The sequence below is a fragment of the Callospermophilus lateralis genome, chromosome 1 (genome assembly GCF_048772815.1).
Source record: "Callospermophilus lateralis isolate mCalLat2 chromosome 1, mCalLat2.hap1, whole genome shotgun sequence".
Taxonomy (NCBI): Eukaryota; Metazoa; Chordata; class Mammalia; order Rodentia; family Sciuridae; genus Callospermophilus; species Callospermophilus lateralis.
This window is the reverse complement of record NC_135305.1, coordinates 6,463,097-6,478,072: the sequence shown is the minus strand read 5'-3', so window position 1 is coordinate 6,478,072 and position 14,976 is coordinate 6,463,097. Positions and strand designations below refer to the sequence as shown.

Here is a 14,976-nt window from a genome sequence, read left to right as displayed (position 1 = left end):
AAAGAGACTTGAGACAAGGCAACAGAAGAGAGTCCTGATCTTCAGGACACAGAGCAAGCCTGGTCAGCTAAAATGAGTGTCCTTTGGTCACTAGGAAACTGTTATTCAGTTGGGGCCAGGGAGAACCAAGCTAGTTAAAATGAATAACAGGAAAGCCAGACAAGTTTATGAAAATGCAATTTAAGTAGGGCAAAGGGCTTCGCTTAGGTAAGAAGGAAAACATAGGGAAAAGAGCCCCAGAGTTGCCATACCAGGACAGAGCGGAGCAGGAGGGAACACTGGGTCTCACTGACATTTGTTCCAGTCAGGGGTGTTGTGTTGACCTAGTGAACGCAGCTAATGTCAAGCTGATATATTTAAAATCAACACCCTGAAAGACACTATCACCACATGGCACAGAGAGGGCAGGACTCAAGAGGAGCTTTCTCTGGTTATGCCTTGATTGATAATTCATCAAAAAGGTGAACAGAGGTTATCCTTTCCATATAGTCTTGATCTACCTTGGGCTGCACATTAAACTCAAGGAAACTTCTAAGAGATGGGTCTGGGGGGAAGATGTCACCATAAAGAAGAGGTGCCTTAGCTTAGGCCCTGGAGAACTCCCGACTCACTACTACAGAACTAGAATTCATCCTTGTCTAAAGATAGTCTTCAGAACAACCCTTGGTTAAGTTAACCAAGCACTTCGTGGTACTGATGTGGAAGACCAGACTTCACAAGTGTATTGTACTTAAAAAGTGAGAGGTCAAGCACTTGGTTTGATGGTTTTACAGTGTTGGATACATAATAGAGGCTTATTGACTTGATAAATTATGGAGGGAACTTTGGGCTACAATTACTGCAATTAAGGCTGTATGAGCAGATTCCATATCAATCAAATAAGGCATGGAGAAGAACCATTTCTTTAAAATAATTGAATTCACTTTTTTTGCAAAGGTAATAAAAATACATAGTGCAAAATTCCAAAAGCTCAAAAGGCTATTTTTTATTTATTATTGAACCATCTTCTTCCAACCAGTCCTGCCAAATAAAAGGCCATTTAAAGAAGCCTGTCACTCTTTGGTGATACAGACTCCACCATGCATCATCAAGGACTCAAGGGTAAAGACCCTATGGTCTTGAAGATGTATGTCATCTTGCTCAAGCCAAATGTGTATTGCTCAGAACTGTATTAAGAAAACTGAACTCCTCACTCAGGCTGGCAAAGAGAGTACAGGTTTACAGCTTGGTACCAACAAATCCCAGCAGGTCACCAACTCTAAACTGAGACAGTAAGACCTCAGGGACTTTGTATTGACTTGGTATGGTTTTACTAGATACTGTGCTTTTAACACAATCTGTTCCCTTACCATGCTGAGGTCATGAAGTGTGACTTCCTAGTCCTTAACATTCAGTGGCAACTGCAGCAGCCCACTCCCTCTTCCTCCCTTTCATTGAGGGTGAAGCTGAGGCCACATGATAAATGGAAAACGGCACTGGTGGAGTAAAAAGACCTGGAGTCAAGTTCTGATCCCTCATTGGGCCATGTGACCTTGGCCCCTCTTCACTTAACTTCTCCAGGTGTGAGAGGGTGATTATTACATATGCAGAAAGCCAGGCTCATGTAAATAGAGAGAACATCATCAAAATGAGTTCTTCCTGCACAAAACCAGATGCAGGACAGAGTGGTCCAGAACTCATGTTCCCCCAATCAGTAGCACTCCACAAACTGCTTCTAAGTGTCCCATCAGTACCAAGGACAGATGCTGTCGCTATCCAGTCTGAGCAGAACTGGCTACGTTCTTTAGCAGCAGAAAACTGTGGTTCTACTGCCTCCCTGAACAGTGTCGCTATTGTTGTCTACAACAGTTCTCAAAGCGCTGCTCTCATTGTCCACGTGCTCGACCTGGCCCATTCCCAGTACTCCACCCAATTGGGAAATGCTCCTACGGATTTTGGTTTTGATATACCTTCTCTGCCTGTGCGTCAGACCTTATCATCTGGCCTCTCTTTCATATACTGGCAACGGCACTTAGGGGGCTAAAACCAAGCCAAGTGTTCTGAAGTCAAAAACCAACAGGTCCGTACGTCCAGCTCACTCATTGGCCGGACAGTCTTCCCACGGTGGGCAGCGTCGGGCCCTGTCCGCGGATACCCTCTAGTGGCAGCAGCGCGTAGCTGCAGTAACTTCAAGGGAGGCGTGGAGTGCTGCAACGCCCCCTAGCGTTAGGAGACGCGCTGAGGGAAAAGGAAGAGACCAGGCGAGCAGTCCAAGCTTCTGGGTGTTTGGATGTGAGTGCATGGGTTGGGGCCGGAAAAGGAGTTTCGGGGTGGGGAATAGAAGCTTTGCACACGAGTGTATTAAAGTCTAGTATGCATGCATGTAGGCTTGTGCATGGTTGTGCTCAGGTTCCCTGAATGCTGTGTACCTGTCTTGTTTAATGTGTGCTATATGCGTGAGCCCACGCATTTACACGCGGGTAGGTTGGTGGTGGGGAAGTCGGTGCCTCCAGTGCAGGGCGGAGTCCTCACGGAGGCGTGAAATTGGTTTGGAGCAAACACATTACGGAAAGCAATTACCGGGGAGAGGTTCTGGGCCCGCGGGACCAACAGCCAGAAGGCTGGGGAGCAAGCTCCCTGGCTTGCAAGTGTCTAGATGTCTAACCCCAGAAAGGACCTTCCTAACCGGCCAACGCCGCCGGTAGAGGTTAGGCACATCCCCCTCTACTGACCACTCCAGTTGTCCTTACCACCCCTCTCAAAAAGGCATCCCACACCCAGCCCTGGCCAGAGGTGACAGGCCCCACCCCTCCCTGAGGCCTTCCCACATCTCTACTCCATTCCTTATCTTCCACAGCTTCCTCTTCTTGTCCTCAGCCCCTGCTCCCACAGTTATTTTGCCCTCCTTTCATTGCTTCTTATATTCTGACTAGTTCACACACTTGCGTCTTAGACCAGGTTGAAAATTCACTGAGGGCAGGATCACGTCTCATTCACAGCCTTATATCTAGTACCTAAAGCCTGGAGCTCAGGAAGCACAAAATGAACAGAGAGGATAGAACTGCAGAATCTCCATCAAATTTTATAAACGGATTTTGTAAACTGTCAGGAAAATCAGGGTGCCCTTTCTCACATGCCCAGACCTGCCCTCACCCTGCACTCCCGAGTCACAGATCCAGATGGCATGGAACCCAGCGACTCTGAGGTGTCTAACAGGCAGGTAACTAGTGCCACTACTCAGGTAACTAGTGCCACCATATCTGTTCAAATCAAAAAACTGGGGACACCCTGGCAGGGGCTTTCTCCAGCCCCATCTCCACTTCATCGGCAGGGCCCATCGGTTCTCAAAAGGACCCCAGATCTTACCCTGTCTCTCAAGCGGTCTCCCCAGCTCTCTGTGGCCTCCCTTCCCCAGTCCCTAGCACCAGAGCAGCCCTGGGAATCTACATGCTCTCCTGCCACTCCCTTGCTCTTCCCCATCTTCTCACGCTGGCTCCTCCTCTGTCATTCAGATCATTCAGGTTCAATGTCACCTCCTCAAACAGAGGGTTCCTCATCACCCAGTCTAAAAGAACTCCCAGTCATGGTCACATCACCCTTTTGCATTTCTCCTAGCACTTATCACAAGTGAGATTTGTTCATGTTTGTTTTGTGTCTTGTCCCCACTGCAGGCACCCCTCACTGTCCAGGAGAAAACCTCTTGCTGACCTGCATGAAGCCAGGAGGGGTCCGTGGAGGTGAGGCCAGTCCGGGTCTCTACAGCGCCAGCATCTGAAGCCCAGGCCGCCCGGGCCGCCCAGGGCTCCTGAGGCCAGGATCCGACTCCCGGCCCACTGACCTCCACTCGGCTTCTCATTTGCGCTCTCCACACCCTCCGGAGGCCTAGGTGTCACTCAGATCCTCCGCCCAACCTCCCCCAACCCCCAGGCCCCGCCCCACCCTCTGGCCTTGCCCCACGCAGTCTGGCTCCCAGCAGTTGGCGGGAAAGTGGCTGAGCTCCAGCATGTGCACATTCTGGAGGCTTGGGAACCGTATAGCGACCCTTGGCATCTGATTGGCTGCTCTGTGGCTTCCGGACAACTCCCCCTCCCTCCTGTGGTTGCGGGCCAGCTCCAGGCTGCTGGGCCCTCCTACAGGTTCTTACCACTCTGGGCTGCAATGACCCCTAGGGACTCTCCTTTCTCTTACAGATGCAGAAAAGTGAGCCCAGGGGGTAGGAGACTTGTGTTGCACCAAAGTTAATGGTAGAGCTAGAAGCACAGTGGACCCGGGTGGGCCCTGTTAACAGCCCGGCACTTTTGCCACCACACAACTGAATTTAAGGAAGGAGCAGAAAAGAGGCCGGGGCCAGGGGTGCATGGCTGCTCTGCCACCTACAGTATCGATCAACAGGTAGACCCGTTCTGGTTCCCAAACGTGGGCCTTTTACTCTCACCTGAGCCATGGTCACTCTTCCACCCTGGGCCCACCCGCATGTCCGCTCTTTCTTGGGTGGCTCTTCCTCACCTTGCCTCTTACCCAGCCAAGCCTTCCTTTACTGTCCTATCCCCCTCTCTGCAAAACCTCCCTCTGCACAGAGGCTCTGCCTACCCACAGCCATTAAGCCTTCAGGCCTCTTCTGACCCACTCACCTGGTGGCCATTTCCAGTGGACAATGGGCAGCTGCCTGAGACCCCTCAGCAGCTGGTGGATGCCAAAGGGAGAAGGTTAGGTGGGCTAGCACATGGGTAGATCCAGGGACCCTGCTAGTGCCCATCTTGAGGAGCCAGCAAGAGGAGGAAGGCTTATTGGAAAAGAATCAAACCACACAGCTACATCCCCAGCCCTTTTATTTTTATTTTGAGACAGGGCCTCGCTAAATTGCTGAGGCTGGTCTCGAACTTGCAGTCCTCCTGTGTCAGCCTCCCGAATTGCTGAGATTACAGGTGTGCACCACCACTGCCAGCTTGGCCGGGAGACTTTTAATGGGGGTGCTTGGAGAGGAGTGGCCCACTTGCTGTCTTCATCAGATGTCACTTGGATGTGTGATTTTTCTGCCCCTTTCAGGTGGGGATTGAAGCATCCACCCCTGCCTGTGGAGAGGGACATTCTGCTGACAGGGCTACCTGGCTGGCCTGAGTTCAAAGCGCCCCCTGCAGGCTGTGGCATGTGCTTCATGCTTTCCAAGGCAGTGCACACCTGGAAGGAGAGGCTTCCCTTCCCTGGGCCCCTCTCTTGCCTCCGACCCATCCCCTTCCCCCAAGCCCTGTGGCTATCCCCAGAAACCAGGACTCACCTAGTAGAGCACATCCTCGAAGTCAAGCTGCAGGTATCGGAGCAGGCGGGGTGGCAGTGGAAGGCGGGGCAGGGCGTGGGGCAGGCAGCCTGCCAGATGTGCACGCAGTGCGCAGCGGCTCAGGTGCTGCAGTGACCGGGGCTGCCTCACCAGGGCGAAGAGGGAAGAGTAGAAGTGCTGGTGCTTCTGGGGACAGGAGGAGGGACTCAGCCAGGGCAGCCTAGGACAGGTGGTACCCACTTCTAACAGGGACAGGCTGTCCTATAGATACCCACCCTCTTTGAACTCACTGGGATATGAGGGGAACTCTGGGTGATTTCTTGGGGACCAACAAGGTTGCCCTTTAGGGGTGGGAGTCTCTTGGGGGCCAGGCTGAGTGATTCTGGCTAAAGGGTCCTGGAATCTGACCTTCAGAGTTTCAGGAGGCACCAGGCCCATGGCCTCCTCGGGAAGCTGCAGGACACTGTAGGTGTTCATCAGGACCTCGATGGTCCGTGGGGACGTGCACCAGCGCTCCAGGACCTGGAGGAGGCAGGGAAGGTCAGGTACCCATCAGTCGGGGCAGGATGGCCAAGAGCTCTTGTGGGTTGTAGGTTATTCCCCGAAAAGATATACTGAAGTCCTAATTCCTGGTACCCATGAATGTGACCTTATTTGGAAATAGGGTCTTTCTAATGTAACCAAGTTAAAATGAGATCATTAGGATGGGTCCTAATCCAGTAGGTCCTTATAGAAAGGAAAACAGAGGCCCAGACATACACAGGAAAGACCATGTGACAATCTACGCAGACATAGTGATGTGTCCACAAGCCAAGGAACACCAGGGATTGTGGGCAATCACAGTGTCCCCACCAGAACCTCCAGACCCTTCTGGGGACTCTGTGGGAATGGATCTGTTGCTTTGAACTACCTGGTTCTTGCAACAGTCCCAGGAAACTAACACAACAGTTCTTTCTTTCATTTAGCGGGTGTGTTGGGGATCGAACCCAGGACTTCTGTACAGAAGTGCATGTTCTACCACTGAGCTGCTACTCCAGCCTGTCAGCTAATGTGTTTTTTTGGGGGGAGGGCGCTGGGGATTGAACCCTGCCAGGGGCCTTAACCACTGAGCAACATCCCTGGCCCTTTTTTATATATTTTTAAATTAGAGACAAGTTCTTGCTGAGTTGCCTAGGGCCTTGCTAAATTGCTGAGGCTGGCTTTGAACTTGCAATCCTCCTGCTTCAGCCTCCCAAGCCACTAGGATTACAGGCATGTACCACCGTGCTCAGCTGTCAGCTAACATTTCTACTGTACGTAGTTTATGCCAGATATTTAGCATGTAGCATGTATGACTCTTAATCCTTATCCCTAAAAGGCATGGACTGTTATTGTCCCCATTGTACATAAAAGGAAACTGAGGCATAGAGAAGTTAAGCATCTTGCCCAAATTGTTCCAGCAGTTCAAGCCTGGCACGTGACTCCTTGCCTCTACCTACTACAGCATCCTGCTGTCCTGCCTGCCTCTACAGGGCTCTGTGCTGGATTTTCTGCTGACTAGAAGGGAGTCCCTAGGTGGAGTTTCTATCTAGGTGAAAAGGTTAGTCCTGTAAAAAACAGAATCTCCCTGGTGTCCAGTGAAGGCCAGAGGCAGCTATGAGAGGAGAGGCAGCAATGGAGGGCTTGGTAAGGATAGAGTTGGAGCCAGATTCATGCTTTCAATTCCTCTTTAGGAAGATATTCACAGAGGGCCTACTCTGCCCACCCCTGGGGTCCCGCGGTGAGGAGGAGAAGCAGGGTCCTGTCATCTGCAAGCTCCATTGCAGAGCAAAGACAATCGACATGGTTTGCAGCTCACAGGCCTAGGGTGTGGCGAAAAATAAGTAGGATCAGGAACTGAGCATGGTCAGGGAAAGCACTGTCCCACATGGGGTGGTCCCCGCAGTGGTGCCCTGGAGCCAGGAGGAGGCAAGAAAGACTTGCAGTGGGAGCAGCCCAGGGAGGGAGCCTCCATGTGCTCCGATGGACAGCCACAGCCTAACATGCACAGGTGCCATGATGGCCACCCTGAGTGCCCACTCCTGCACATACCTCGTGCACATCCCACGTGTGTCGCATACAACATGAGGGGCCTGGACAGCCCTGCCTTCCAGGGGCCCTGGCGGATGGTGGGAACAGGTAGGAGGCCCAGGCTTGACTAGGGCATGGGGACCACCAGAGCACACAACTTACACACTCGGGCCCGCTGCTTCTTGCCCTGATTCTGGGAAGTGCTTACCAGAGCTGCCCTGGCCGAGTCTGTCTGGGACAGGCCTCTTTATATCAGTCTCCAGGGAGGAAAGGACATGTCTGCCCGAGATGTCCATCCTGTGGTAAAGCCTGTCTATCCACATACCAGGCTTCCCAGAACTGCCCATCCCAAGTCCCACTCCTCCAGGAAGCCCAGGCGGCCACTCCCACCTGCACTGCTGCTGTGCCCAGCGATCCTTCTGTTAGGGGATGCCTAGCGGCTCACCAAGCGCCCCCACACGCATCCCCTCCCTTTCAGACGATGGTTGCTAACAAGTACTGAGGCGGTGTGCCTGGCTCCAGAGCCTGCTCTGTCAGTGCCACCAGCTTCAGAGGTTGCTGGAGGACTGAGGGACCCAATCCACAGGTGGCATAACTTTGAACAGTGTCTGATGTGTGCTGTCCCCCACTGGTCCCTACTATGCTCCTATGGCTTTCCGTTTCTGCTCAGTAGAGGATGCATGACCTGCCAGAAACTTGGGGTCCAGAGGATTTCAGTAACTTGCCTACGGTCACAAGAACAGCGTCAAAGCCAGAACCAGATTGAGGTCCCCTCAGTGCCAAGTCCAGTACGGTGGCTCCTGGAGAGCTGGTGGGGCTGGCATGTCACACGGATGGGCCCCAGCATCTTCCTCGTGGGAAGGCAGGAAGCCCAGCCAAGACTGGAGGGCTTTCAGATCACAGGAAAAGGACACATGGGGCCCTTTGCTCTGCTGGCCCCTGGGCTCCCGGATACAGGCCACAGGGCAGGGCAGAGCCGCGGGCAGGCGCGGGGTCCCGGGAATCTGTCTGCTGTGCCAAGTCCTCCTCCTGCCCCGCCTGGCAGGGAAATCATTAGCTGTCAGAGCCGGCGTCAGATTACAGGGAATTGCTCCTCTCCTAATTATCTGGTGTTAATAGGAGATTAATTAGTGTTAATTGTTGATTTTCTTGTATTTTCCCAAAGGGGAGACCAATCTGCCGAACTCTCGGGCTGTTTAATTATTTGGTCTTGCTTAGGAATCCAGACAGATGCTTCTAGGTTTGTGAGCAAAGGGGAGAGGCGGGGACCCTAGGGTGGGCCCAGGAAGGGACGGGGCGGGGTGGGACCAGCCCCTAAGCAGGGCCAGAGGGGACCTGCCAACCCTCCCAGAAGGCCAGTTCAGGCCTGACCCAGCTGCTGTTTCAACAGGAGTCCTTCAGACTCCCTGCCCTCCATGACAGTAGCCCTCATGGGCCGGACACTACAGGGGACAAGGTCCCTGGCCGGGGATCTGCCCTGCAGTTCAGGTCTTCAAGTTGAACCCACTCTGGGGAAATTAGTGCAAAGTAAGATATAAACCAAAAGATGACAGTGAAGGGCATTTTCAAAGGTGCGGGGTGATTGAACCTCAGGAAATGGGCTCCTGCTCTGCCCTGGGAGGGGTCTCGCCTGTGCCCACTGTCTCTCTCTCTCAGCTGATACAGCTAGTACTCTGAGCTCCCCAAATGCTCTTCCAGCAGTTCATGGCCCTGAGGAAGACCTTTCACCTTCTATGCTGCCCACATTAGTCTTGACTCATTCAGTCTTTTTTTTTTTTTCTTTTCCATTTTGAAACAGGGTCTTGCTAAGTTGCCGAGTCTGGCCTTCAACTTGGGAGCCTCCTGTCTCAGCCTCCTGAATCTCTGGGACTACAATTGTTCACCACCATGCCTGGTTTTGATTTAATCTTGTTGGATCTTTTATAATCCTTCTGCACTCAGTCCACCTTCACCATACATGTGCACACACAAACTCTGGACACATGTACACACACACCCTGCATGTAGGTGCACATGAATGTATACACGCGTGTGTGTATGTACGCACAAACACGCTTCCTGTTCTGAGCCCTGGCTTTTACCTCTATTAGGGTTTTGCTTCCTTGTTGAATGAAAGAAGGGGCTAACCTATGTGCCCCGGGTTCCAGGCTGCATTGCAAAATAAGCTGGCAAGCGGTCTAGATCTCCCGTCCCCTCATATCATGGCCCTCTCCATATCTTCAGCCCCCGTACCTTGGGGAGGGCTCCTGGCCAGACTCGGACAGCGCCGTGGTTGAGCAGAGCCCGCACCACTTGCTCAGGGCTCTGGGTCAGGGCTGTAGCTGGACCCTGCAGAGCACAGTGCAGGGCTGTGTGTCCCCCATAGTCCATGGCGTTGGCACTGACACCACAGGACAGGAGCAGCTCTACAACGGCCGCGTGGCCATGGCGACAGGCCAGGTGCAGGGGGCGCTGTTTGTCCCGGTCGGCAGCATCCGCATCTGCCCCCGCTGACAGCAGTAAACGGCACAGCTGGAAACAGCGGGTAGTGGTGGCCTCGGCATCGGCAGGAGACTGGCAGCGGATGTCACAGGCAGCCAACAGTGGTGTCCAGCCCTCGGCATTGCGGGCATCCGGGCACGCACCCCGTCTTAGAAGCAGGTCGGCCAGTTCCACATGGCCAAGTCGGGCTGCCACGTGCAAAGGGGTCTCCTCTTCCTCTTCAGACCTGCCATCCACCTGTGCACCAAAGCGCAGGAGCAGCTCCGCACACCTAGGAAGAGCGAGATGGCGGGGAGGGAAGCGGGTCTGCTAACAGGGCAGGGGGCCCTGGCTGGCTCCTGGTTCTGTCCTGCCTGTCACTCACTGGCAGGACCCACAGTGGCCATTTTGAAAGCCCAGGATTTCCTGCAGGCATTGTCCACTAACCCTGTGGGAATAAAAGCCACAAGCAGTCCTCGCGTGGTTGGAGCAGCACCCTTCCAAGGGCCTTGCCATGGTCCCTGGGTAGTCTCTTATGAATGCCATGTCACAGAGGAGGAAACTGAGTCTCTGAAGGTTGGAGGATCTCATGGCATTCAGGGCCAGGACAAGCAGAGCACTTTAAAGATTCTGTGGGCTGGGAACGGAGGTCAAAGCTGGGGTGCAGGGCCTGGTGGTGAACCCAAATAGCAGTGGGAACACAAATAGGGACAAAAAACCCAACAAAACTAAAATTGACCAGCGAGAGTTGTTCTAAGACGGTGCCCAGGAAAGATTGCACGGTAGAAACACAGGGAGTCCCAGTAACACGCACCCAAATTCGAAGCTGCCTCTTTGGGCTCAGTTTAAAATGCAGGGTGGGGGGTAATACTACTCATCCCTGATGAGGTGCTGTGAGTGGCATGGGACGGTGCCTGAAAGGTGTTCTCACACAAGTCCGCACGGCAGCATCGGGTGGCGGAAGTGGGCAGTATTGATGGTGACGGGGTCACCATTATCTTGGCTACCATTCTGTTTGTTCAAAACGTTCCATGATAATTTTTGAAATACATTTGTTTCAAGAAAGGAAGGGGTGATTATCATTGGGTGTGCTCACAGGGAGACTGGGCTGAAACACAGCCAGAACTAAAAATGTGGGTTACCGAGAGCTATGGGCCCACCATGGCAGCCACCAGCCATGTGCTGTGGAGCACGTGCAACATGGTAGTCCAAGTGCCAGTGTGCTGTGTTGACGACACACCACTCCTAAGGTCTCTGACCACAAAAAGATTGTAAAATGTTTATATTGATGATGTGTTAAAATTACAATATTTTGGGAATGCTAAATAAAATACATATGAATATGTCCATGTTCATAGCAGCATTATTCATGATGTGTCAGCGGCACAAGTGTCCATGAACAGGTGACAGGATGAACAAAATGTGGTATTAACATGTAACAGAATATTATTCAGCCTTAATAAGGAAGGAAATTGAAGCATGCTTCAACATGGATGAGCCTGAGGACATAGGCTAAGTGCTAGAAGCCAGTTGCGAAAGGATGAATGATACACAATCCCACTTATATGAGGTCCCTAGACAGTAGAATTGTGGTTGCCAGGGCCTGGGGAGAGGGGTCATGTTTAGTAGGGACAGAGCTTCCGTTTTGCAAGATGGAAAGAGTTCTGTGGGTGGATAGTATGGTTGCATAGCGATGTGAATGTACTCAGGCCACTGAACTTTAAAATGGTAAATTTTGTGATATATGTATTTTACCATAATTTAAGAAATAAATGTCATCTATTTCACTTTCAACTGTTGATGGGACTACTAGAAAAATTCATATTGTATATATGGCTCACATTAGATTTGGGGGGGGGCAGGGGTACTGGGGATGGAACCCAGAGGCGCTTTACTACCTAGCCACATCCCCAGCCCTTTTCTATATATATATTTTTAATTTATAGTTGTAGATGGACAGCATGCCTTTATTTGTTTAGTTTTTTTACGTGGTACTAAGGATCAAATCCAGTGCCTCACACATGCTGGGCAAGTGCTCTGCCACTGAGCTACAGCTACAGCCCCCTATTTTTTATTTTAAAGCAGGGCCTCACTAAGTTGCTTACGGCCTAAGTTACTGAAGCTGGTCTTGAACTCATGATCCTTCCACCTCCACCTCCTGAGTTGCTGGGATTATAGGTGTGCACCACCATGCCCAGCCTAAGCAGGGATAATGTGGTGTCTTTCAGGGGGGCAAGATGCAAAATCTGGCAGGTATGCAGTCAGCCAAGAGGGGCTCCACTGCACGTAGAGTTAGTCCCCAGGTTGGTCTAGGCTCCTTCTGCCCAGATTCTACATTCATTAGAAAATTACATTTTTTAATGTAATTAATGTAATGAACTCATTCTTCTACATTCCTTATACACAGGCCATAATTATTTAGGTCGTTGCAAAGGAATATTTCTTAGAGTAAATAGCACATAGACATGGGTGTATCCATGTTTCTTGTGAGTTGAGTTAGTGACAGTCCCTTAAGCTCATTTATCAGAGAGTGTCCTGCCAATGGGATTCTAAATCTGCTAGTTGAGAGCCAGACTCTCAGGGACCACAGCAGTCCCTAACTAGGACTTCAGTCTCCCAACCTCTCTGGATCATGGGACAACAAGCTTCCTGAGTGCAGGAACATGACTCAGCTGCTGTTCCAGTGTCTGAAACATGGGATAAGCTCAGAAAATATCAAAACTTTATAGCAAAACCATCTCTCCATAATGGATATGGACAATTTCCCCAGTGCAGGCCACATAGCTGGGCCACAACTTCAGCCCTCTGCTGGCCCTGGGGAACCAGAAAACTGTCCCAAGTCCAAGACTCAAGGGCCAGTGGCTGGCTGTCTTGGGCACTGATTGCATCCTGGCCTCCACCAGCCCAACTCCTCCACCCCAGCCCCCAGAGCATGGCAGCCCCTCACCTGCCCCCTACCTTCCCTGGGAAGATCTCCTTGCCTCCCCTAAGAGTGAACCCAGGGTTGGGGTGAGGGGTCACTCACTGAAGGGTACCAGCCCCACGGCAGAGATGCAAGGGGCGTTTCCCATCCTGGTCAGGGATATTGGGGTCAGCTCCTGCCACCAGCAGCACGTGGACACAGGCAGTGTGACCTGCAGCACAGGCCTCGTGCAGGGCAGTGCGGCCCCCGGGGGCGCTGTCTGGCTTCGCCCTCCGCCTCAGCAGCAGCTGCAGAACTTCCGTGTGGCCACGGCTGGCTGCCACATGCAGCGGGGTGGTCAGCTCCTCTTCATATGTTAGAGACCAGAGTCCTAGGAAGAAAGCGACAAAACCTCGGATCCTGAGTGACAGCAAAGAGGTGCCAGCCAAGGGGGTGGCACTGGCAGAAGGGGATGCAGGAGCCCGAGCTCCGTTACAGCCTCCCCTCTCCCACTCAGACCCCCCATGCTGGGCCCCATACTCAGAGCGCGGATGTTGAAGCGGAAATCCCTCCATCGCTCTGGGTCGCTGGTGTCAAAGACGGAATCAGGAGCCAGGCTGGTACTGGAGTCTGCCAGGACGCGGGAGACAGAGCCCACGTCCCCAGCCAGCACTGCCTGCCAGAAGGCGAGGGCAGGTCCTGAGGCCGTGCGGGTGACAATGGGTCCCGGGCCAGACTGGGTGTGCTCCTCGGACCCTCTGCTGGGCTTCTCCACCAGCCTGGCACAGAGGGTGTGTCTGTCACTGGGGGGGTCTCCCTGCCCCCTGCACTCTTCTGGGGACCAGCTCATGAGCACATAGGAAGGGAAAGGGGGTGGGAGAAGCAGAGGTAGAGGACACAGGCAGAGAGAGATTGAAAGGAGGCAGAGGGCCCCCTCTGTCCCCAGCCGGAGCCTGACCTGGCCACGAGGTCCAGCAGGAGCTATTCTGGGCTCCACATGACTTCTCTCCTGGGCCAAGATTTAGGTTGTTGGGCAAGTTTTGGGGTGGGGAGCAGCAGCTAGGGGCTTCTCTTCCTCAGGCCTTGGGAGCTCTGTGCCTCGGTCAGCCAGCCTGCCCTGGGCCTCAGGCCTCCCCCAGCAGCCTCTCACCCCTCTGGTGGCTGCTCCAGCGAGGCTCGGCGGCCCGGCTCTCCAGCAGCAGGTCTGCTGTACTGTGTGGGGGGAACAGGTCCTGCAGCCTCGCCAGGTCCCCGGTGTAGAGGGCATTCTGGAGAGCCATGTCCCGGCACAGCAGGGATGATGACCAAGGGGTTTCCCAGGCCCTGCAGGCAGGGGCCGAGGGGAGGCACCCCAGATGGTGTCCCCGGAGGGGAGGAGAGCTCCTTCCCCTAGGCATGGCTGGTTTCTGGGAGAAGGAGCCAAAGCAACAGGACTTGGGGCGACACTGCTGGTGGACTGGGTGGGTGGCGCTGGGCCCTGGCCAGGCAAGCCAGTGTGGGCGGAGCCAGGGAGCATGCAGGGGCCAGCCATAAATAGCCCCCAGCTGTCCCAATTGACAATGCCCAGATGGAACTCCCAGGCTGGGAGCTGGAGTTAGGGAGGAACCGTGGAGAGGGTGGGGGTGGAGCTTCAGTTCCCCAGGGCTGGTTGACATCAGGGTTGATATCCATGAAGTCTGGCATCTCCAAGACACAGAACAGCCCAGGGAAGAGGAGCCATTTGCCCAAGGACACATAGATAACTGGTGGCAGGGCTGGAACCCACCTGCTTTACCATGTCAGCCTTGCACTGCCTGGTCTCTGGCCCAGACCGAGGCAGGGACCCCTGTTACTCCTGTTCCTCAAAAGTCACTCATGAGTCCTGAAAATTCCACTCCCAAATCTAAGGGAAGGAACTCAGTAGTGACAAGCAGCAGAGATGCCCGAGTGTGAGGCACTCCTCCAGGGCTCTCTGGAAGACAGGCATCTGCCCAGGGGCAGAGCTCAGCCCACAGGCAGCAACAGAAGTCTGCTGCCCACCCCAGGTGCTGTTCCCCCCATACACATCTGCCACATTGAGAAGTGATGGGGCTTCCTCGTCCTCAGGGACACGGCTGTCCTGGCTCCCCAGAGTTCCCCACCCGGCCCACTACTTTCTTTTTCTTACTTATTGTGAATCTTCCTTCTCCCTCTCTTTCCCGGTTTCCTTCCTAGTTTTTCTCCCTTAAGGACCTTAAGGAGCAAGAGAGCTGGGAGCCAGCACAGAAAAATGACAGAGATGAAGACATGGGGTGGTGGCCCAGGGCAGGCTGCGAACGAACAGGATCCGGAA

General features: G+C 53.3%; 1 protein-coding gene across 5 annotated transcripts; it reads right to left on the bottom strand.

Moving 5' to 3' along the window:
• Positions 1 to 4,831: 4,831 nt before the first annotated feature.
• On the bottom strand, positions 4,832 to 14,074 carry Asb10 (ankyrin repeat and SOCS box containing 10). Of its 5 annotated transcripts, none has more exons than XM_076859458.1 (7): positions 13,816 to 14,074; positions 13,206 to 13,337; positions 12,789 to 13,056; positions 9,536 to 10,055; positions 5,663 to 5,776; positions 5,255 to 5,440; positions 4,832 to 5,051 (listed from the first exon to the last, which is right to left on the bottom strand). In XM_076859458.1, the coding sequence occupies exons 1-6, from the start codon at positions 14,060 to 14,062 to the stop codon at positions 5,255 to 5,257; spliced, it is 1,467 nt and encodes a 488-aa protein (XP_076715573.1). In that variant the 5' UTR covers positions 14,063 to 14,074; the 3' UTR covers positions 4,832 to 5,051. The 5 variants fall into 5 exon arrangements, with proteins under 5 accessions (XP_076715573.1, XP_076715576.1, XP_076715582.1 ...); XM_076859461.1 differs by having other exon boundaries at positions 5,255 to 5,437; XM_076859467.1 differs by having other exon boundaries at positions 13,206 to 13,341; positions 13,816 to 14,024.
• Between the last annotated feature and the right edge of the window lie 902 nt (positions 14,075 to 14,976).